Below are 24,395 nucleotides of genomic sequence, written 5' to 3' on the forward strand. Positions count from 1 at the left end.
TGTGAACATAGTTAAGCGCTTTATAAATGTTAAACAAAAAACATAAGTATACGCTAATCTCTAAATCTATTCAAGCTTAGAATATTTAAAATAAAAGGCAATTCAAAAAAAATTAAATCAAGAGTTTTCTCAGGAGAAAACCAGGATGTCTTATTCCAGCCGATTTTTTTAAAAGATGCCAGTGAAGTCCTATTTTCTTTACCACATTAATATGAAAAGCAAACCAAGTTTGTGGAAAAGTATAGTAGGTAAAAAAAAAATTTATCTTTCAAATAAAATTCAATTAGTCATTCCTAATAGGTATTTTTATATTTACTGTCAACGTTCTTGAACATTAGTTTCATCATCTACAAAGAGAATTCATTCATTTACTTATTAACAAATATTTATAGAATGCCTACTATGTGCCAGGCATTGATTTAGGCTTTGGGAACTCAGTGTTGAACAAAACAGATGCAATTCCTGTCTTTATAGTGCTTATATCCTAATGAAGATAATAATACTGTCTCATGGAATTGTTCAGAAAATTGGATGTTAACGGCATCAAGTGTTTTGTGAGTTGCAAAGAACTATGTAAACCCAAGGTTCTTGAATGTGATGACTGTCTTCTCTTTTTAACTCCCACGACTCAATAGGTTTTGGTAAAAGTGACTGAGTAGTGTTTCAACACTGCCACATTTGACCACTAGAGGTCCTCAACAGTCATATCCAACAGTAATCCATTCTATTTATTGTATTTGTTCATTTTCATATGATAATTTGAGATAATTTACCAAAAGTCATTTAAGAAAGTTGGCCTCTTAAGTGTATTATATGAAATTCTAAAAGACCAGCCACGAGAGGTTAATTATTATAACACATACCATGTACCCAGATACCATGCTGTATTGTTGTTCCTGGCCGAATATAGAAATATTCAATATTGATGTTTTATCACTGCCTCTCAAAATATACATAAGATAAATCAACATCTACGTCATTTTAAATGGCTGTATGGTATCTTATTTTATGGTTATACCAATATTAATGATGTGCTATAACTAACTTCCTTATAGCTAAAACAGCTTAAATTTTATAAAATGTCTATATTTCCAAATTTACTGGCAAATGTTTTAATATTTTTCTAATATTCCCCAAAATTTCATAAAAAATTTAAAAATTTTACATTCACAAATGACTAGGAAAATTAAATAAGAATTTTTGCCTAACTGGTGTTTTTCTGTATTCTTTTTAAAACATAGCAGGAAGTACATATTGAATTACTTTTTATAATTGCTCTGATCATATAGAAAAAAGTTTTTCAAGAATATTCTAACTGTATTGAACTGTGAAATTAAAACAGAATTACAGAAATTGAAAAGTCCTACAATCAGCCTTCTGTGAATACAATATTTGTGCAATCTATAGAATTATGTTTTAATAACTGATAAATTATTTGTTATCTCAGAGATTATTAAATATGAGTCCAGCCATACTGAGGTAAACTTCTGGCAGATACGGCAACTTGTGGAGATCAAATATTGTTATTTAATGGCACAATCTTGTAATATTCTGGATGCAGTGAAATAAATTCCATAAGGAGGGCATTTTAAATAGCAATAAAATTAAAACTACATGCAATGTCTCATTTGAACCAAGTGATCAGAATATATTCAGAACACACAAAGAAAAGCAAACTGAGAACTCCATATATACGTTTAAATTTTAATACTTGAGAAAATAAAGGTTAACATCTGATACAAATGCTGCTGGCACAAGAAAAAAATTTACACAAAGTTGTATTCAAAGAATCAGTCTGTGAACCTGGATGTAAGACTGTATCATACCAGCCTGTTATTGAAGCCTTTTAAAGAATAGATTTTAAATCAGATAGAGATAGACTGCAAAAGAAATAGTAATGTTTTTCAAAACAATTTCCCTCACCAAAAATCGTAAACTCAGTGCAGAGAGGAAAGTTAGAATTTATCTATCAAGGCAATTTAAAGATTTAAGGCTTATGAAACACCTAATGTAATCCCAAACAATGTAAAAATAATCAGAATTTCATTTTTCTCTGAAGATTAATTTGCTATATTAGCCATCTTAACAAATTATAGCAAAAAAAACCCTCCATTTTTTTTTAAAGTAGACATTTCTTCTGGTTACTTCAGTAATTTAAACTTAATATTTAACAGTAAATATTAAATAAAATATTTTACAATCTTGCATTATTAAGGAGAAATGAAAACTTTTTTCCAACTTTAACAATATATTTTAAAAATTGTGAAAATATTAGAGGCACTAGTTCTTTAACAACATTTAAAAATATATTTGAAGAACGTATCTTTTAGCAACTGTTTATTTTTTTTTAATCTTTATTTTGGAAAGGTAAGCTATACATAAACAACAATTTATTCAACATGAATTAGACAATTTCCCTACTAATGAAGAATAAGGCTATTTGTATATTAATTACCAATTTATCAAAAAAACACGATTTTTGGTTTTTGTGCCAGATGTCTGTGTAATAAAATACTTTTATTCTTGATGACTCTCGACACAAAAGTGACTGTTCACATATTGTAAAACCTACTTGGATTCATAGGTTCACTGTAACATCATTTATTTTTTTTTAAGTTCTAGAAGTTAATGATACAGAAGTACTCTTTCATCTTACAAGGGAATAAATGCCGCCCTGAAGGTAAAATTCTTCGTCTTTGAAAGATCCATGAAATATTTCTGACCACTGAAAATGTAAAGCTTCTAGCGTTTCTAGCATTTCTTGAACACTGACTTCACTTTCCAAAGATGTACATATCTGGGCGTCTCTCAACAGTAGAACTAAACCAAATATTTTGTGACCGTTTCTTAAGAGAAGCATCCATTATTCCAAAAACTAACCTGCATATATCTTTGATTTTAACTGCATTCCTCAGACAAAAGGTCACTTAGTTTTATACAGTTTTCCTACTTTATAATCTATGGAACATTAGTAGTCAGCTTAAGATGCTTACTCTACAATTGCACATTTGTGTAAACCATTACTGTTTAATACAGTTATAGAAAACACATTATAGTTTAAAATAGAGAAATACAAACCTCAATATTGAACATAATAACCTGTGATAACTGATAATACTGTAATATTATTAAACATACCCCTAATACTTCTGAACGTACATTAACAATTTTTTAAAAAACAGTCACAATGTCTTAAAAAACAAATTATTTACAAATATCATCTTAGATTGATGGAGTCTTTGCAGTGATACATGATCTGGATATGTTCCTTAGAGAATCTGCCTACAGAGCAGAAAATGCTGAATGTGTACTGTTCACTTGCCATTGGAAAACTGAAGGCAACATGATTTATAAAAGAAAATTAATGTCATTGGAAGAATCTAATTAAAACTGGTATTGTGCTATCTAAAGAAAAATAACCATATGATAGCATTTTATATAGCACTATTCTAAGATTCTTTATCACCTTAATTTTAAGATTGTTAAAATGTAATTCTGATATTAAAACAACATATTAATGTAAAAATTCATATCTGCAGTCATAGGTAATTACATTAGTAAAAAATATTTTTAATATGCTAAAAGCTATTAAATCAGTTTCCCCTTTCACATTGCACAACATCCATCTAAAATACAAGGTGTAAATTCTTATAAATAACATATGAAAAATTCTGTTTTTTACCAAAAATATTGGTAACAAAATATTACCAATATTAATATAATCCAGTTAAAAAATCAGTGCTCTCTGATTTGGAAAGCTTAAAAAAAACGTAATAAGAATTTTACCAAACCCAGAATAACGCCAAGCTAATTATCAGCAGCCACTGGTATTTGGTATTGTTTGATTGGGCAATCCTGCTAAGAAAATTAAATTAGGTGCCTTTTGTAAGACAAGTGCCAAACCATTACTGTTTTACTAAAACGCAATACTAATATTAAGAGCACCACTGCTGCTATTAGCAGGTATGTAAGCTCTCTACATAAATATAAACCTATACTTAATATACATTCCAAATGTAGCAACTGTAGCTATAGCTCTAGTAGTGTTATTTGACTTTGTATTTCCCTTAAAGGGCAGACATTAATAAAGATTCTATGGACTGAAAATCAGGTAAATATGATTTAACAACTGCCTGCCTCGAAAGGGTACTTTCTGGTAAATTCAGATACATAAATTCTAAGGCCCCCTCTCCTCACCCCAAACTCTACCCTCACCTAGACCTCTAATGCCCACATTATTGTTTTATTGTCTGAATCTATTCAGACAAACACAAATAGAAGAACCTTTTACCATGTGAAACTAACACATTCACTCTCTTCCTTTCCTGTTTTCTAAAATGACACATTTGTATTTATTTTCTAGGTTTCTTACTTCCAGTCATGACAAAATAATGGTCATCGTCTTCTTTTTTATTTGCAGTAGGTTTTTTATCTCCACTACCTGCTTCCTTACCAGATGAGGGTGGTTTCCTGGTTGAAGTTGGGGCTTTGCTACTTTTTGGAGGCCCTACAGCCAAACGCTGGCTTTTAGTGGCAGTCTGTGCTGACTTTGGTATAGTCTGTATTTTAGCAGAAGACTGGGGTAGACTCATGATGGACAGTGGGGTACGGCCAGGGGACTTTGGGGAGCTGGATCCTGTCTTCTGGGATGTACTTTTATTCTGAGGCTGCTTTTTGGCAACTGAAACTAGATTCTTATCTTTCAATTCCTGTGCATCTTTTGCAAGAGCAACTGAGGATACAGAAAGTGGTGGGTTTAAATTCAAGGCTGACTTAAGTTTCTGTGCTGCCACAGCCCCTGGTCGCGGGGCTGCATCAGAAGGCTGAGACTGTGTTCCTAGACCTATGGTTATGGTTTTGGAACTGGATTTTGTCATTTTTGCTGAGGACTGGACAGTAGGAGAAGGTTTAGGCAGTTTTGGACACTTTGATGATGAATTTAAACGTGCAGCTGAAGGAGATACAGCATTAACTCTGGAAAATATATGACTGTGTTTCAAGTGCTTTGATTCAGTTTTCCCAGAACACTTATTTGGCAGAAGAGGAGACTTGGGCACATCTCTTGACTTCTGGGCTGGAATAAACTTGGCCTTAGCAGTATTAGGTGATGAGATTCCTTTTCTCAATGACTCAGATACACCAGGTGCAGTTCTTGATAAAGCTGGTGAAGAAGTGCTTTTATCTACCGGATTTAAAGTAACAAGTGAAGATGATGCGTTGTTTGAAGGAGCTTGTGGTTTCTTTGTTCCACCTTTTGAAGATTTGAGTTTGAGATGAGAAGACGCTGCTGGAGAATTTGGCATTTTAGAACGAACTGACACGGAGCCCAGGTTACCTGCTTTCAGGGAAGATGCTGGCAGCAACACACCTGGGGGATGTACCTGCTTTTCTTTACCCCTTGGAACACCAACTGGAGTACCGGGTTTTGATTTTTGTTTCTGAAACATGCTAACTGCTGACAATGGATTCATCTCAGGAGGCTGAGGCGTTCTGGCAGGCGAGTCAGGTGCACTTTCATTAGAAACTCCTTTTTGAAATGCTAGAATTTTTTGTTCTAGTGTGGCAAACTGTAATATTCGACAGGGGTCATATTTAAGCAAAAATCCTTGAAGAGTATCCCAGCCTCCACCAACACGAACCATGACATGTTTTCCATGAAGCATCTTTCCCCCAAAAAAGAAGTAAAAAATAAAGCTGTAAAACTGTAAGGTTCATAGTTATAATTCACTAGCAGGCACGATCTGTGATGGCTGTGATCTATGAAATTCAGAGTATCTGCCAACAGCTTTACTTGACACTCTTCTTTATGTTGTTAAAATAATAAATTTAATCCATATTTAAGCATGCAACTAACAAGCCGTACCATTTAGTTTGTAAGGAAGATATTTACGTATAACTTACATCCTGAAAAATCCAAATTACTAATATACAAAATTACAAAGGCAATGTTTTTCAATAAAAAGTTGAATATCAAAGGAATAAAAGAGGAGAGAGGGAAGGAAAGGGAGAAAAGGAGAAATGGGGACATATAGAAAAAATGCCTCCCAAAAAAGAAAAAAAATTATGAAAGATAAAAATGACTAAAACTTGTACTTTACAATTTAATAAATTACTTTCATGTGTATTATATCAATTTAATCTTTCAAAACCTTTGTTATAATTTATTACTAGTTCTTCTTTGCAGATGAGAAAATTACGGCTCTGAGAGATTAAGTAAATTGTCCCAAATCACAGAGCTTAGCCTGGCCTCAAAGTACTGATATTTAATTTTATTAGAGGTATTGGTTTGTGTTTTTTCTTCATATTATAATGGAAAATTATCATTTTTTTAGAAAATGTAGAAAATGAAATAAGTTACCTAAGGTAAACAAAGATTTTTTTTTTACTCAATTATATTCAATGTCTAAACAGTCTTAGTTATCCTGTAGTTAGTTGTCTGTTGTGTTACCTAAATTTATTATACATTCCTGAAAGCACGCATCTTATATTTTTCCTTCACAGTAAAATTCTTTCATTAATAACACCCTCTGGTCCAATTTTTTAAAAGTAAAAGGGGAGCAAAAAGAGGCTGGTAAAGCGATAAGAACTGTGTGTAAATGGTATGTGAATGGACTTACTCTTATAAAGAGTATTTTATCCCCTAGTCGGTACCGTCCTTCAGATAAGTATTCAATAGAAAATCGATGAGAGCAACTACAAGGAGGGTCTTCAGCAATGTGTGTCACCTAAGATTAAAAATAAACAACAATTAGTGCTGTGACAAAAAGTGTCTTAATGTTAAAATGCAAGGTTATTTGATAGCTGGAAAAATCAAACTCAAAAGATAAACATTTAAAGACAAATATTGACATGAGACATTATCTAATCTAATGAAACTAGCCGTGAGGAAGTCTTGAGTCTCTCCCTCTCTCCAGCACAGTCAGGCTTGTAGTGCATTCACTGACTACTGGAGAAAGTCTGTGACTGTGTACAACAGCAAAGTCAATTCAAAACACATTCATTAAGTCACAGGAAACACATGGGTTCATCATTAGGCTTGAATTGTTTTAAGAACTGGATTAACATCATGTGTCAAATCAAAGATAGGGCCAGTCAGATAAAGCTTACATAAAAATTCTCATCCCTTCACATTGTGCTAACTTAATATTGTGGGGGACTATCTAGATTTGTTCCAAAATTACTGTTAAAACAGGCAGCAATATATTTATATCTTATTTACCTAAGATTGGGTAAACTTCAAAAAATTCAAGACATATTTTTCTAAAAATGCTCATTTTATGTCAATAGTCTGCTAAGGAGATGAATGTCAGGGAGAAAATACCTATTTCTATCTCTCAGGAAGCTTACAGAATTTTTAACTGCAGCAAATATCTATAAAATGGTAAAAACTGGAATAAATGTAAAAAGCAATTCAGGAATTTGATATTTAAAATAAACTGGTTAAATGAAAATATCATCTGTTGAGTTATAGTTCAAGTTTATCTAGTCCACTGCCTGGGTGTATGTGCACAGTCACACACACACACACACACACACACACAGCTTAAAAATAAACTAGGGTGAAAATTTACAGTTGTTGGAACCATATACACATCAGTTAACCAAAGTACTTTGAAAAAAAGGTATTTATTTCAGTCACTACTTTCTATCCATAAAAGTTTCATGTACACAGAATTGCAGGAGTATACTTTTCAGCAATACTCTAAATAATGAATCAGGTAATAATTGTTCCTTATTTTAAACATGACCCTAAGATCTCTGTAAATCACTTATGAATAGGTTAAACACTGAATGTATTCATATAGCACATATATGTTTAGAGAAATGTGTTCCTTTTTTAGTTTTCATAACAAGAATGCAGACATGAAAAGTCACCTATTTCTTTGTTAAAAATATCCAAATACCACTTATATTCAGCAGTACAAATCAGCACTGACCCATAATCTAAATAAGGGGGTGAACCTAAAAGAAATAAGCACTGTGGATAAGAAATATTACTTCTGGTCTCATCTATTGCATACTTAACATTATGACACTAAAGGAAGTAGCTAAAGAAATTAAAAGCATTAGCAAGGGCACTAACCTACTATCAACTACTTCCAAAGTATATACTTTGTCTATATATACATACTTTACACAATATAAACACTTTTCTTATTGCTACATAGTCCTCATAATTACCACATAAAATGATTACTCTGTTAAGACAATGAATCCTAATTTGCCTAGCCATTGCCCTATTTGAGTATTTACATTGCTTCCAATTTTTCGCCATTTTACATAATAGTGCAGTAAACACTTTCATTCATGCTATTGTCTCTCTTCAATTACAATAAAAATAAAAGAGGAACATTTTTGTGGCTCTTGATGTCCATTTGTCAAAGTTTTTCAAAAGTTTACATCATTTTCCATTGCCAATAGCAATCCCTAAGTATAGTTTTACCAGAATTTACCAGCACCAGGTTTCATAATTTAAAAAATTTTTGCTAATGAGATAAATTGAATATCTAATTTCTTTGATTATCAGCAAGTTTCGACATTGTATTTTCCTCTTGTGTGCACAACAATCCTTGCCCAATTATCTACTGAGAATGCTTTTCTTATCAAACTGTGTATGGTCTTCATATAATAGGAAAATTAACACATTGTATTTCCTATTTAATAAAATATTTTCCCAATGATTTCCTTTTTATTTATTATTTTAGGTTATATGAGATTTAAAATAAGTTTTATTTTTTACCTACCGTAGTATCACTGCATCACATATTGATATTCACAGTCATCATATAAATCAATAATACAATGTTCATAAATATACTTTGGCCCAATAATGAGTTGTTTAGGCTGACATTTTCTTTCAAGGCTATCCAAATGTTTTACTATAGACATTTATTACATTAAACAAAACAATTAAAGTAACACTTTCTAAATGTTTATGAGTAATGACTTGTTATTTCTTAAATAACTTTGTGCATAAGCACCTTCATAAAATACTAAAATCCAAAAAAGACCATGAATTCTAAGCAACAGCCTAAGCAGAAAAAAATGTTTGATACTCAGTTCACCTCCATCACTTATTACGTTAACTTATTACATATTAACTCCTACATAATGATGAACAGTTAAAGTTAAGTAGACTTTCCAGTTGAAACCCACCATCTAACAAATCTGCTTATATTCGTTCAGAAAAACCACATCAATTCGCTGTCACAACTTTTCCTGCTCTTATATTTTCCAAGAATCAGTGTACTATTTACCTAGAAACCTTAGAAATCATCCTTGATTTTCTCTACCCCTAGCAGAATTAGTATTCCTGTCAATTTTACTTCCTAAATATGTCTTTTATTTGTTCCTTTTGCTTCATTCCGGTTGCTACTGCTCGAGTTCATCATCTTATGCCTCGATTATTACAATAAAGCCAATATAACCTCTGTATCACCGAAAGAGTAATTGTTATAATTTGCAAATCAGATTATAACACAACCGTGTTAAAAATAAATAAATAAATAAAAGAACCAATGAAATCTTGTGGCCTATAGAATGTTTCATGATGGATTTCAGCTTTTTGCCCCAACACTCAACTACACATCCTTTCCTCATCATACACAAGCAACAAAAAGTCATCTTTATCTTACAATGCCTTTAACTCACCAGGGAGTAGAAATAAGGACTGGTGTATATTCTAAACAAGAAACATTTTCTTTTAAACATGGCAACACCTGTGGCAAACTATACGACTTTAACACAGCATACTGTGGCAATTACTTACAGCTTCATGCAGCTTTTCATGTTGACAGCATGATTTTGGAATGCTGATGGAATCTTCAGGCCCAGAAGTATTAAGTAAGGTCTCTTCTAATTCAATTTCTTTCTCAAGTTTTACTAACACTGGTGGCTCAACTCCATATCTGAAAACCAATTAAGGGATTTCATCATTGGAGCAAAGTCCAAACCAAGCACTTCCTTGAATATCACAATAGGTTATATTTTATTTTTTAAATGAAGTCTGTATGACACTCTTCTACTAACTATTCCATTGGGATGTCTGGAAATGATTTTTAATGCCGCACAGATTACCAAAATTCAAATTACAATCTTCACATCATAGCATATATTTGGGTTACTGGATGCTCCCAATATTTAACCAAGGATCCTGAAAGGTACCTTTAAAATCAGCTTGTGAGTAAAGATGGGGCTGAGCTAAGTATGGAAGATACCAAGCCTTGGCTTTCTTATCGGATCCTCTTTGTGTCTAGAGGGTTTGCCTCTCCTCAAACTGATAAAAGACTACATGCTCTTACTTTATTCCTAATCTAAAAAATTTAAGTAACCGCTTTTATAGTTTAACGGTAAATGAAGGCAAGCTATATGAGCAAGTTGTTGACAAATGATGTAGCTCACACAAACAGAATAAAGAAACATAAAGAAAAAATAAGAAAAAGACAGAAAATTAAGTTACTTTATTCCAATCAAATTTTTTTATAGAAAATAGTGTTCTCACTATTGACACTGAAATTCTGAAATATTGTGGAATACATACCTTGATACGATTCGACCAATTTCAAGGAGACAAAGATATACCTGTCTTGGATCTTTGTGCAAAACTGTGAAAAAAATAAGACCACATATTTTAAAGGGCAAAATTAAATTGAGGAATATATTTCTGGCATAGAAGAAGTTAAAAAAAAAAAAAAGAATGATGAAGACAGTAGGTTTACTTGTCTGGAGATTTAGATAAGACATTTTGTTTTCTCCTTATATTATCATCTTCCATTAAAAAAAAAAGACTAACAAGGAGATGAAAACTTATCATGGACCCTTATTTGTATAGCACTTTAATTCTAAAACGGTAAGGGCTTAAGTAACATTAAATTATATTTTAATTCTTTCGACAGGAGATACTATTTAAAGAGATGTAGCACATCAATTTTATTCTAAACTATCTTTAGCATAGAACGATGTGTTAATAGTCTTCTCAAACTCTTTCAAAAACAGAAGAGGAGGGAGCATTTCCTAACTCATTCTATAAGGCCAATATTACCAATACCAAAGCCAGACAAAGACATCACAAGGAAACTAAAGACCAACATCCTTTATAAATATAGATATAAAAATCTTCAATGAAATACAGGCAAATTGAATCCAGCAGCAAGTGGGATTTATCCCAGAACGCAACAGTGATTCAACATATGAAAATCAATAAATACAATATACCATATTAATAGAATAAAGGAAAAGAAATACATAATTATCTCAGCAGACACAGAAAAAGCACTTGACAAAATCAAAGACTCTTTCATGATTAAAAAAAAGACTCAACAAACTGGGAACAGAGGGAATTTTATAACTATGAAAATGGACATATATAAAAACCCACAGCTAACATCATTAGTAATGGCGAAAGACTGAAGGTCTTCCTCCTAAGCCTAGGGAAAAGAGAAGAATATCCACTCTGACCACTTCTAGTCAACAGTGTACTGCAGGTTCTGGCAAGGGAATGCTGGCAAGAAAAATAAATAAAAGGCATCCAGATTGGAAAAGAAGAAGGAAAACTATTTCTGTTTACAGATGACTTGGTCCTTTGTATAGGAAGGCCTAAAGAATCTATGAAAAAAATATATCAGAGCTAATAAGCAAGTTCAGCAAAGTTGTAGGATACAAGATCAATACACAAAACTCACTGAACTTAACACACTAGTAATAAACAATCTGAAAATACATCTGAGAAACTGATTCCATTTATAATAGCTTCAAGAAGAATAAAGTACTTAGAAATAAATTTAAAGATCTGAACAGACATTTGTCTAAAGAAGATATACAAATGGCCAATGAGCCCATGAAAAGATGCTCGACATCATTAGTCATTAGGGAAATACAAATCGAAACTATGATGAGATACCATTTCATATCCATTAGGATAGTTATAATAATAATAATAGTAGTAATAGTAATAATAATAATAATAGAATAGTAACAAGTGTTGTTGAAAATTAGAAGAAACTGGAACCTTTATGCATGGCTAGTGGGAATATAAAATGGCATGGCCACTGTGAAACAGTTTGGTAGTTACTCAAAAAGATAAACATAGATTATATGACCCAACAATTCCTAGGTATAGTCTTGAGATAATTAAAAATGTCTGCATACTCAAAAATTTGTGTACAAATATTCATAGCAGCATTAATTACAATAACCAAAAAGTAGAAATAACCAAAATGTGCATCAGCTAACAGCATATTTTAAAAATGTGGTCTTATCCACACAATGGAATATTATTCAGTCATAAAAAGGAATGAAGTACTGTTACATGCTACAACATAAATGAACCATTATGCAAACTGAAAGGAGTCCAACACAAAAGGCCACAATATTGTGTAATTCCATGTATATAAAATGTCCAGAATATGTAGATCCATAGGGAAAGAAAGTAGATAGATTAGCAGGTGCAAGAGGATAGAGGCAGGAAGCACATAGTTGGGACTAACTGCTAACAGGTATGGGTTTTCTTTTGAGAGACATGGAAATGTTCTAGAATTAATTAATGGTGACGGTTGCACAAGACAGTGAACATACTAAAAACCACTGATGTGGACATTATGAAGTGATGAATTTTATGTTACATGAAGGATATCTTAATTTTTTAAATGCTATAAATAAAAAATCTCATATACTTAAAAATGGTTAAGATGGTACGTTTTGTTCTGTATATTTTACAATTTAAAAAAAAAATTAATTAAAAGGGAACCTAAATGCTAAGCCTAACAGTTTAGAGATCCTTAAAAAAAATAAAACAAAGCAAAAAAAACCAAAGCAAAACAAAAAAAACTCTGATCATTAGAACTTGTGCTAAATGTACCAATATGGTAATGTGGATCATCTACCTTTCTATTTCTGTTCTTAGAGTTAAAATCTGTAGGAAACTTCTGAACCCTAATTAATAATGGTATGTGTGATAAATTGCATGTATACTGACTACTGAATGGAAATTACAGTTCTTTGATTATATACTCCAAGAACAAAGCAACAAAGAGGCTTATATCTGACTTTAAAATTCATACCAAAAAACAAAAATAAAATAAAATAAAATTCATACCAGAAGGAATTTATGCTGAAATTTTCATTAAAGTTGTTTCTCTGAACACTTAGATGTACCTTTAAATGGTATATTTGTTTTTTTAACTGCTTTGAGTTCCTAGCAAAACATAAAAAATGCAGAGGCTCATCTCTGAGACCTTTAGAAAGTAAAAACATTAGCTCATCAGTTCAATGCCTAAAAATGAATTAATGTTATCGGCAGTGCTTTATTTATTCCTATACTGACTATCAGGACAGAAGAAGATGCTTTCTATTGAGAACGAGAAATACACAACAATCTTATAACCTGTCAGAAATAATAAACTATAAACTAGAGAACTCAAAGCATTTTCACTTCCCTTTGATTTCTAGAAGCTGTACATGCCATTAAATCAGCCACACTGTCAATAATGATCAGCACACCTGTATTAAAGCGGGGTGCAAGTGGAGGGATGGGGGTGGTAAAATATCAATCACATTTTATGTTTTCCTCTATTCTACACTGGATAGGACTATCCAGAGACATACTAAACAGGTAGCAGTAGGAGCAGGCTACCTGCATGCAGGCAACAAGGATGTGCAAGGTCAATAAAGAATTTAAAACAATATTAAAATCAGCTAAAAGTCAGTTCGCTTTTTATTATCACCATTAACCAGCAATTCCAAACAATGTCAGTAATAAAATACTTCTCTCTACCAGGGCAGACTATTACTCCCACGACCCCCTCCCCAGGGGGGGCTACTGCTCCTATCAAAACATTATAAATGTTTTGTATGTATGCGTGTGTACATCACACATATATATGTATATACATGTGTAAATGCTTTGAAGAAATACATATACATACATATAGCCTAAAGTTCAGATAGCTTCCACTTTAGTTACTGCATAGATACATCTGTTGACTTAAAGGAAATGAGAAAAAATGTCAATAATTCTTCAGTAGAGCATGACTTTCTCAAATGAAGTGTCAAAAACATTAATTCATTTAGATAATCAAGTTGGCAGCTGCTGTTTACAAGGTAAATCTAAACACCATGAACATATATCATTACTAGCAATTTAGAATCACTAGTAATTTAGACTTGGTAGAGTAATTCTTAATGAAAATATTAATTAGCAAAGCATTAGTCCAGAAATTTCCCATAGGCAAGTCATTTAGGAAGTAAAACATTTCTAGGGCATTCTAGATATGTAAGTTTGAACTATAAATGAAAAGCTTAATATATCTGAATTAGAATTGGATTCTCCAATTGTGTCACGTGTATTTAAAGTATACATTTTTCTAGGAAAACAATGTGTAGCATTCAAGTCTTTATTCGGAAAGAAAAATTAGAGGTAAAGCATACAGAAATATCCTAACATTAAGCACAAAAAATAATGACAAGAACACTTACCTAAACCTTCAGATTCAAAGAGGTAAGTTTCATCAACCCCAATGTGCCTACACCAGTGAAGGAAGTTTGCAGTATTATCTCTAGCAAAGAATGAACCCGAGGCAGCATCTTTCTTACAGGGCACCTTTCTCATTGAAAAATTCTGGAACATACAAAAAAATAATAATTTAAAAAAATGCATCAAGAATATTTTCATTAGATATCCATTTTAATATTACTGAAGAAATGCTCAGTGCATTGAATGAAACTAAAAAGTATACAACGGTAGGAGGAAAAAGTATCTTCAAAACTATTTTATTTTACTGTCCTTTAAGTATATTTCAGAAAATGATTCCTAGGTCAAAATTAGCAGAAGAATAAAGTACCTCTAACCTCTTTCTTTTAAGAAATGATACAAGAATCCTTTAAATTTAAATTTTAATTAAAAATAACGGTCTAATAATTCCAAAGTACATCTCTACAGTATGTCTCTCCACACATAGTTTAATATAAACAAAAAATTACTGCTGTGTTAGAGATTAACAGACACACTCATGTTTCCTCACTTCCTTATTTGCAGATTCATAAATATAATTCTGAATTTCCTGAGGAGACTATCAAATAAGGAAGCAGTAGGCCATTCTTAATTCGAGTTCTTTGAAATTTGATGATCTAAGTTTTGCAGAATCCTGAAGAGTATTTAGATAATCCTGCTGAGGCTGGGAAGTTTTTAGTTTTATTTTAGTTTACACTTTTATTTGAATAAGCAATTCATGCATATGATTTTAAAAAATGCAACAGGCACAGTAGGGTATAATATGTCTTTCTCTCACATCTACCCTTCGGTTCCTCTCTCTCCCTAGAGATAACCACTATTACCAGTTCCTTATATATTCTTCCTATTGCTATTATTTTCAAGAATTAAAATAGTCTTGTGATTTTTTCTAATATATACAGAATATATGATTCATTGCAAAATTTTTTAAAAATCAAAATCAAACAATACAGCTAAACACAAAGGTGGTTAGTATCAACTGAAATCTCTTACCCACATTTTAGCGAGCCATCACTGGGCACAAGTATACACCTGATACATACCTCCAGAAACTTACGTAAGCACTATTCTGATATCTGATTTGTGTGTGTATGTCTCATGCACACTTAACAATAGATAGGTTGTAGGCATCTTTTAGGATAAAAAAATAACAGATTTAAATAGTCATTTCTAATGAACAGATAGATACTATTCCGCTGTGTTTAGATACTGTAATTAATTTTTAACAACTTCTCTACTGATGAGCATTTAGGTTGTTCTTAATTTTTTGCACAATTGTGTTTATGAATTTGTGATTTTCTTCTTAAAATAAATTCCTGGAAGTAGAACTGTTATGTATCACAGGATGTGCTTTATTTTCAATGTGATATATATTACTGTTCCCCAGAAAGATACCACTTTATACTTCTACCAACATTGTGTGACTGTCCAGATCCCATGTTTGATGAAAAGAGAGAAAACCTTATCTATTTTAAAATACAACTTGAGTGTCAATAGAGGAAAACTAGCTAAAAAATTATTATTCATTCAACCAATATTTATAGAATTTATCCACCAAGACAATATATGAAGACTGTAAAGATGACGATGATGATGATGATGATGATGATGATGATGATGACGACGACGACGACAGCTCTTAACTATGTGCCAGGAACCATCACAAACTCTTTTCTCATTTAACTCTCACAATAATCCTATATTCCTGTTCTTGGGAAGAGCCAGCTACTGGATATTTACTATGCACTAGGCACTAAACTAAACACTATCTATAGATTATCTCATTTAATTTTGCTGAATCTTTGCAAATAAATCCTACATGGTAAATGTTGATATCTCCACTTTACAAGTAAAACTATTTTTCCAGATTCTCAAAAAAATTAAGTAAATGAGCCAAGGTCTTACAGATAGCTGGGGTGGCCGTTTACAGCCTTGTAGAGATAATAAGAAACGTACATAAATAAATTAGTATGTACCAAGGTATAAAATCACTACTGCTAAACATCTTCTTACCCTGGGCTCTTCGGAGTTGCATGTCTTCACTATGTTTTGAAGAACATCAATCAGCTGGCATAACAGTACTCCATTATCGAGTTCTTCCAATAACCTTTCTGCCTTAATTTCAATACCTAAAAACATATTTTGAAGTTAAGCTTCTAGAAACAGTAAATTTAAACAATGTGGTTAAAATTTAATTAAAGGTAATTGGATTAGAGCTGAAATACTAGACAAATATTAGATTAGACTACAATTATTCACTCTTGGAAGGTACAGTTAAAACAGCAAAGAATGTCAAATTAAAGAAGTCAACTAAAATAAAAATATCTGATGTAGGAGTACAGAAAAAATAAAGGAAACTGACATGAATCTTTATTTCATTTTAAAAAGATCAGTGTTTTATATGTAAATATTCACTATTAATGTTAAGTTTTGCTTCACTGCACATTACTGCTTACACAAGAAAAATTCTCTATGAATAAAATGTGCTTTGTTGCAATTTAAAAATTAAAGATGGTAATGTAACAAACACCCAGAGAATACAACTTTTCACCTCTAAAATACCTTCTTTAGAGGCTTTATTACACAATAATTTTTTTTTAAATTTCCAAATCAAACTGATACCAGATATCTAAACTGAGTGTTTGCTGTGTTTTTAATTATCTTGGGAAGGCCATAGATAAGCTTTGTGTATTCCTCTTCACAAAAATCTTGCAATGCTACATGAAATTTTATATTAAAAAGAGAATTTTTTCTGCAGAGAAAATTCAGAGTACTTTTCATATTTTTCAACTAAGTAAAACAATATGATGCCAAACATTCTCCGACATGACATTTCCTCCTAGGTTTCATATGCCTCCACCCCTCAATGCCTAGAGAGAGTCATCATTTCAACTACAGGATAAATTCCACTCAGAATCTCATGGCTTATACAAGATTAAGGGGGCAGAGGGATCAGTAAAATATAGATCTGAAAATTAGACCTATATACTTTAAAAAAAGATTTTAACATTATCAGTGAAAATGTTAAACCTCAAACTTCCTTACTATTTATTCAAGCCCTAAGGTCAGGGTGAAATGGAATATCTCCCTAACTAGAGTATAAGCTTTGTAAGGACAAAGACATTGAATATTTCATTCACTGGAGTATCCCCAGCCTCTAAAACAAGCACTCCTTGACAACAAACACGATTCTAAATAAATATTTACTGAGTAAGAGAACACAATTTTGAGCATCTTTTTAAGCCTTACCTAATAAACTGGATAACCAGATTGACAAATCTTCCTGCATGGGCAACAGGGTGGCTTCATGCCTCACAGCTATCCACTCGTCATACTGACAAACATCGGCCAAACCTGGCCCATGTCTGGGGATCAGAGGACTCCGTGGACTTAGAGGCAGGTCTTCTCCAAACCACATCTAGAGAAAACACCAACCAATTAAATGGATGAAGAAAATACAAACTAAAAGCAAACTATTATTCTAGGTACTTGAGACATTTTCAATTTTCAATATTGTGGCAAATTAAGTGAATCTCTAATCAATGAACAGATTCTACTATCAAGCCAAGAGGATAAAAGTCAACGAATAATATTTTTACTTCACTTGTTGGATGAGTAAGTTTAACAAATTACTTAACCAAAGTCTCAGCATCTTGGCTGAAAAAATGGGCTAATGATATTTGCCTTACAAGATATACCTCTGTAACATCTAGCATTGGACCTAGCAAGATTTGTTGAATAATAGATAAATGATTATATGAGTGCATAAATGGCATTTTGTAAACTTTAAATCATAATACAAGTGTTATCTTAAAAAAAATTCTAAATAATCTGGTCTGTCATCTGATTTTGCTTAGCCCACGAGCTAAGCATGGTTTTTACATTTTAAAATGAAATGGTTTGTTATATAAGTACCTACATAATAGTCTTGATTTTGCCTGCTGACTTGCGAAGCCAAAAATATTTACCACCTAGCCAACCCTTGGTTTAGAATAAAAATTGACATAAATGTAACTACCAAATGAATACCTGCAAAATTTTAAAAATTTACGAAAGCTTTTAATACAAGATTGTTTAGAAAAAGACTATCAATTCTCAATTCAGAAAGGGGTATAGAGACCAAGTAAGGTTCTTGCAGGAAGGTAACTTGAAATGGAGGGTCAGAGCTTGAATGAGGTGAGCAGGTATCTAAGGAGGGTGTCCACTGGGGACAAAGGGAGAATATCCCAGTGCAGGGTGTCAAAGCTCAAGTAAGCTGAGAAAGGCATCGACTCAGGGCAGGGCTGGCAGCAACAATGGAAGATTGGTTACATACGTGAGATTTATCAAATGGGAACCAGGTTCTCATTGCCAAAGAAGAAGGCTACAAATATGGAATGAGAGAAAACTAGAATGAATCCTATAGTGTTGGAATGGAATTTCTTTCACCAGAAAGCAAAGAAGTGCTCAAAGAATGATGAGGACATGCCAAAAGGACACAGAAGTCAGCCTGAAGGGACTTCTATTGGCTAAATCAAGAACAATTTGAGAATCAAAATAATGATTTAAATGAATAACACACTGAATAGACAACTCTAAGTCTGTAGAGATATAAATAAATGAATAATTGGAATTTTGATGAGAAATGAAATTTTTACATAATTTCAAAGTACTTCCCCATAAAATACTTATTACAAAGGGAAAAGAGAGTTATTTTAAAGTAGAGAAACCTGACAGTCGGCATTTAAACCATGTGATGAAAGTGAGCTCTATCAGTCAGTAATGGGACAAATCAAAATCATATGCCACCTGATAAGATGCAGTGAGAAAACACAGCAGCCTTCTGTGACATTCCTGCCAAAGATGCATAACCTGAATCTAATCATAAGAAAACACCAGGCAAATCCAAACTGATGGACATTGTGTAAAATAATTGATCTGACATGTTAAAAAGGGTCAAGGTCATTAAAGACAAGCAAAGGCTGAGATACTGTTCCAGAGGAATAAAGACATGACAACTAAATGATAACCATGACTCTGAACTGAACATTAATGGGACAACTGGCAATGTCTTACTATGGTCCAAGTATGAGATGGTGGTACTGTACCAATGTTAATATCCTGATTTTGATCACTGTACTGTGGTTGTGAAGGAAGATGTCCTGGTTTGTGAGAAATACACACTAAAGTATTTGTAGGTGATGGGGCATCTGACTGGCAACTTATTCTGAAATGGTTCAGAATGTGTATCTCTGTACTATACTTACCCATTACTTTGTAGGCTTGTGATTACTTTAAAATAAAAATTTTAAAAGTTAAAAAAATCTATAAGCATAGGTAGTAACAAGCATCCTTTCTTATTTTTAAAAATAGTTAAGTTTTCCCCTAAAACATAATCCGCTTCCTGAGGTTTATTTGAGATAAGTCTTACTACACCAAATCAAAAGCCACACCACCACCATAGTTAATCTAGACAAACTCTGGAGAAAACAACAAGAGCAACTGTTTTTAATCTTTCCTGATGAGAAACAAACATGCTTTTAAAAAATCCCAAGAGCAGAGAAAGAACATGAATAGGTAACACAAGAGGCAAGAGAAATGGTGAAACTCAATAAATTACCCAAAGAATAATCAAAACAAGTCATTGCAGGGACATTAATCCAGAAATTGAGAGTAGGAATTGGAGAATGAACTCATATATACATATATATATATGAAGATCCTATAAAGTTTTAGGATAAAAGACAGGATGTTATTTATTTCCCTGAATTCTCTTAAAATTATTTCTAAGGGAATACACCAAAGATTTACTATCTAAATCTTCCCTTCATAAGCATGTCTTATTTCTGTTTGTAATCCCAGAGCTCAGTATAATACCTAGCACATGGCATTCAGTCAAAAACATTTGTTGGTTTAACTGAGGAATAGATATCAGCAAATGACTTTGTACTACCAAAATTGAGATACACCTTACAATCAATAGTATCTTATAGTCAACGGAATGTTATTTGTCGTTTAACCATTTGCCTGAACTGAAAAAACCCAAGGCAAGTGTTTATCAAGGAAAGATGTACATTAGTTAGGAGGGTAGTTTTGAAAAAATTATGTGTGAAAATGAAGAAGCTAACATTAACAAAGGTCATTCTAATTCCTTGCCATATTAGGGAGAAGAGTATTTAGATTTTCCTATTATTGGAAGCAGAAGACTCTAAAATAAACTGGGCTAGTCAATAAGTAGCATATTATTGTTAAAAGTCAGATATTTATAACCAAAATTACATGTATAAAGGTTGTTCTAAAGCATGCTGAAAGCTGTCACATTGCAGAGATTCTAAATCCATCGGCAATCTATAGATGAACCTAAATATGTACACTTGCTTATATTTAGGCAAAAATTTATGCCTGAGTACAAATGGCCCTTTACTTAGTTCATAGCCTTCGTCAGTTTCCCAGAAGGGGCCTATAACCCGAAAGAGATTAGGAACTGTTGTTCATTGGTTTTTAAACTGTATGTTTTATACTAATCAGAATGAAAGGCATTAAAAAAGGCAAGTAAGATCTTAATGGATTAAAGTATTAAGAAACCAATTGATAACAGCTATCTACTGGATTCCCCTTTCTGTAAGGCACCTATGAATAATTGGATAACTGTCTTATATAGTTAGCCGAGAAAGAGGTAAAAAGTCTGAAAAGTTCTCACAGACATCAGGTAGAGAAGCAAAACTTCCATGACAGATGTCAAGGGTGCTGTTGGAGAAGAATCAGTAAAGACAGATCTGTGGAATCTAGATTAGAGGTTTCATGGAACTATAAAACAAAACTATGAAAATAATCACCAAGTTAAGAAAATATTAATGGCCATTAATGTAGAAATGAGAAAAACACTGTCAGTGTGGCAATTATAAAAAGCACTCTATAAGGAATCAAGAAAATATAATCAACATGAAAGTGATGACATTTCTGAGACTTGAATAAAAAGTCCACAAAGAAATAATGAGATAATAAAGGGTTGTGAGTAATAAAGAAGTTCTGATCATACTCAGAATGGATTTGAGAAGATCCGAAGGAGAAGAATGAGACCTTTTGGGAGACTGCCATAGACTCCCAAGTCCCAAAAGGAAAACAGAATAATAGAACTCTTTATTAGTAAAGTAGAAGGGTATAGCTGCATTGCATAGGAGGAAACACAAGGAAGATAGCAGAGTTATTCTTAACCATTTGATAAATTCTCTTCTCTAGGCTACCACTCACTGCTAGCTCAATAAGCCTTCTTTCTTAATTAAAAATAAAAAAGAAAGAAAAAGAAAGCTATGCAGAGGTATAATCTCCAGTTTTACATCTGGATAATTTTGTTGTCCAAATGATGCAGTCAAACTTCTGAAGTGCCTACTATGCAATATTCTAGTAGCTACCTTGTGCATGTTAATTTCATTGATGCCTCACAACTACCCTGCAAAGTCTGAGTGCTGTTATCCTCACCTTAGAGGTATGGAAGCAGAGAGAGACTCAGAGAAGTAAAATAACTTAACAGAATCTCACAACCAGAGTGGCAGAACCAAGATCACAAATGAAATCTGACTGACTACGTTCTCATTTTTCAAAGCAAATTTTATTATCAGCTAGCTGCCTGTGTCTTTCTAGGTAAGCCTTCGATGTGATTTTTATCTTTAACATTCAATCATGTTCTATTTATAGCAAAAGGAAGAAAACTTAAAAGGATATAAGAATAATATAGCAAACACTGTACCAACTCTGGAAATCATTCGAATGTAAGATTATTCTGATTTGTCTCGTCCCCTCTTCCCTACCCCCACCAAAAAACAAACAAACATCTTTAAATTTTAATTATTGGTTATTTATAAGTATAAATATAAATATAAAAATTTTATATTTGTGTTCACTGAAACCCTTTTAACCACAAATATGTGGTTTATTTAGTACACAAAATGTACTAAATTGTAATGAGAGGAAAACTACAAAATATTCCAATTCTTTTCCCAGAGCAGTATAAGTAAGATGGACCCACCATTCCTAAGGAATTTTTTTGATTCTTACAAAAATTTAATATAAACCTAGAATTAAAACCTTTTCAGAAATAAGAAGTCAAAATACAGTATTCCTGTTATTAAAATATTAAAATAATAATATTAAAATTAAAAAACTGGTATGATAAAAACATTTTGATAATTTTAGTATTTTACTAACTATTACAATTTTATTATATTAATCTCATAATTTTAAAATACACTTTCCCCCCCAAGAAAAATACTTACTTGAATTGTAGGCTGCATGGTCATCAATATTGAAATGAAATTGCTTTTCTGAAAAGAGAACAAAACATTAATATGCAGATAATGGCAGCTTTCCTTCTCTCCCAAAACCCTCAAATTACAAGGAATTCGCTTGTACTCTGACTGAAAACCTAAAGCTTTTTCTTCTAGGTGGAATAATTTGACTGTAAGAGAATTCAACAATCACTCCTAGCTTCTTACTTCATGAAAGTACTCCTCATTTGAAACAGGAAAACATGAAACACATTTTACTGTGTAGCTTCTGGCATTAGTATCAAAGTAATTCTTTTCTTCCCCCCTAGGATAAAGAAGTTATGCAATACAGGGAAGGGGGGTGATGTGGCTCAAAAGTCCAAGCTTATCTCTCTCTTTCTCTTTTTTTCTCTTTTTTTTTCCCCCCCTTTCATAATCAACCAAAAATGAAAATGCTGTGTGGTGGGAACTTTCACTAACTGTATGATTTCAAGGTAGCCAATTCCTGACACACCTGGCTTCAAACTAATTCTTGAAGCTGCTGGTTGGTAAAATTAGCAATAAAACCTAGCCATATAAAAGTCTCTCAGAATTTTCCCCTGTAAACACGATGTAAATGTAATATAAATACAAATATCACAACAGCTGATATTAAAAGTCAAGTATCTCTCATCTAATCTTTACATGGAGATCATAAAAGTTCATCTAAACCTTGTATAAATTCCCAAACTTAACCATAAGCTTCTTTTGCCAGATGACAAGGTAATAAACATAAACATCAATTTTAACTATGAAATAATACACAATGCCTTTCTATAATAATTGTTCATAAGTTATTTTCTCCATGATTTGCTAAACATAAAACAAACAAAAAGGACATCATAATTTAGCTCCAAAGGACTATTCTTAAAAGCTACAAGAAAAAAAAACAAAACAAAACAACAACTTTAAGTTAGGTTAATACAATTCTCCAATGTATTTTTAGAGAAAAAAGTGAAGTTTAAAAACATTCAGAATAATTAGACTATATAAAACCTATGATTTTTAATTGCTTATAGCAGCATAATAGTTATTTTTTATTGTAAACCACCAGTAAAAGATTCTAAGAAAAAATACACATAAAATTGTTTCTATGGCTATAACGCTATCAATTTCAGAGTAAAGGTTATTTTCTCCTCTCAGTTATACCAGACATACCTCATGCACAGTGCCAACTACACATACCACCTTCCTATCAGGAACATTTCTTCTGATACCACAGTTGAACTTGAGCTAAACCTAACTGCAAAGTCTAATGTTACATCATATTTTCTTTGTGGGAAGGCAAAGGACAGCAGAAAGTCCATTTTGATGTCATTTTCCCTCTCTCTACCATAGCAAAAGGCCAAAGTACAATTGAGCATTACTAATGAGCTTGTTATGCTTCCCACGAGCTAAGTCAGTGGGGAATACATTTTCCTTTAGCATAAATAATCCTTTGTCCCCAACAAAGATCCACAGTAAGACGTTTCCGAGACCATTTTTTAAAAATGCAGCAAAGAAGCTGCTCCCATTAAAATAAGGAGTCCCACATAATCAGACAAGAGCTTTAACAGTTGGAACTGCCAACCCAAAACAAAGGAAGGCCTAAATTATAAGGCGTGTGC

At 32.4% G+C, this 24,395-nt stretch overlaps 1 protein-coding gene across 1 annotated transcript in view; it reads right to left on the reverse strand.

Moving 5' to 3' along the window:
* Positions 1 to 2,340: 2,340 nt before the first annotated feature.
* The window catches only part of GAS2L3 (growth arrest specific 2 like 3), a 31,637-nt gene continuing 9,582 nt past the window's right edge, over positions 2,341 to 24,395 (reverse strand). Inside the window, exons 2-9 of the mRNA XM_039877990.1 lie at positions 22,759 to 22,806; positions 17,756 to 17,924; positions 16,520 to 16,635; positions 14,473 to 14,614; positions 10,541 to 10,604; positions 9,770 to 9,908; positions 6,618 to 6,725; positions 2,341 to 5,663 (exon numbers count right to left, since the gene is read on the reverse strand). Coding sequence (XP_039733924.1) covers positions 4,353 to 5,663; positions 6,618 to 6,725; positions 9,770 to 9,908; positions 10,541 to 10,604; positions 14,473 to 14,614; positions 16,520 to 16,635; positions 17,756 to 17,924; positions 22,759 to 22,782 — 2,073 coding nt within the window. The 5' untranslated portion in view covers positions 22,783 to 22,806 and the 3' untranslated portion in view covers positions 2,341 to 4,352. The remainder of the gene's footprint in view (positions 5,664 to 6,617; positions 6,726 to 9,769; positions 9,909 to 10,540; positions 10,605 to 14,472; positions 14,615 to 16,519; positions 16,636 to 17,755; positions 17,925 to 22,758; positions 22,807 to 24,395) is intronic.

Source organism: Pteropus medius, unplaced genomic scaffold (genome assembly GCF_902729225.1).
Source record: "Pteropus medius unplaced genomic scaffold, Ma_sr-lr_union100, whole genome shotgun sequence".
In the NCBI taxonomy this organism is placed as follows: domain Eukaryota; kingdom Metazoa; phylum Chordata; class Mammalia; order Chiroptera; family Pteropodidae; genus Pteropus; species Pteropus medius.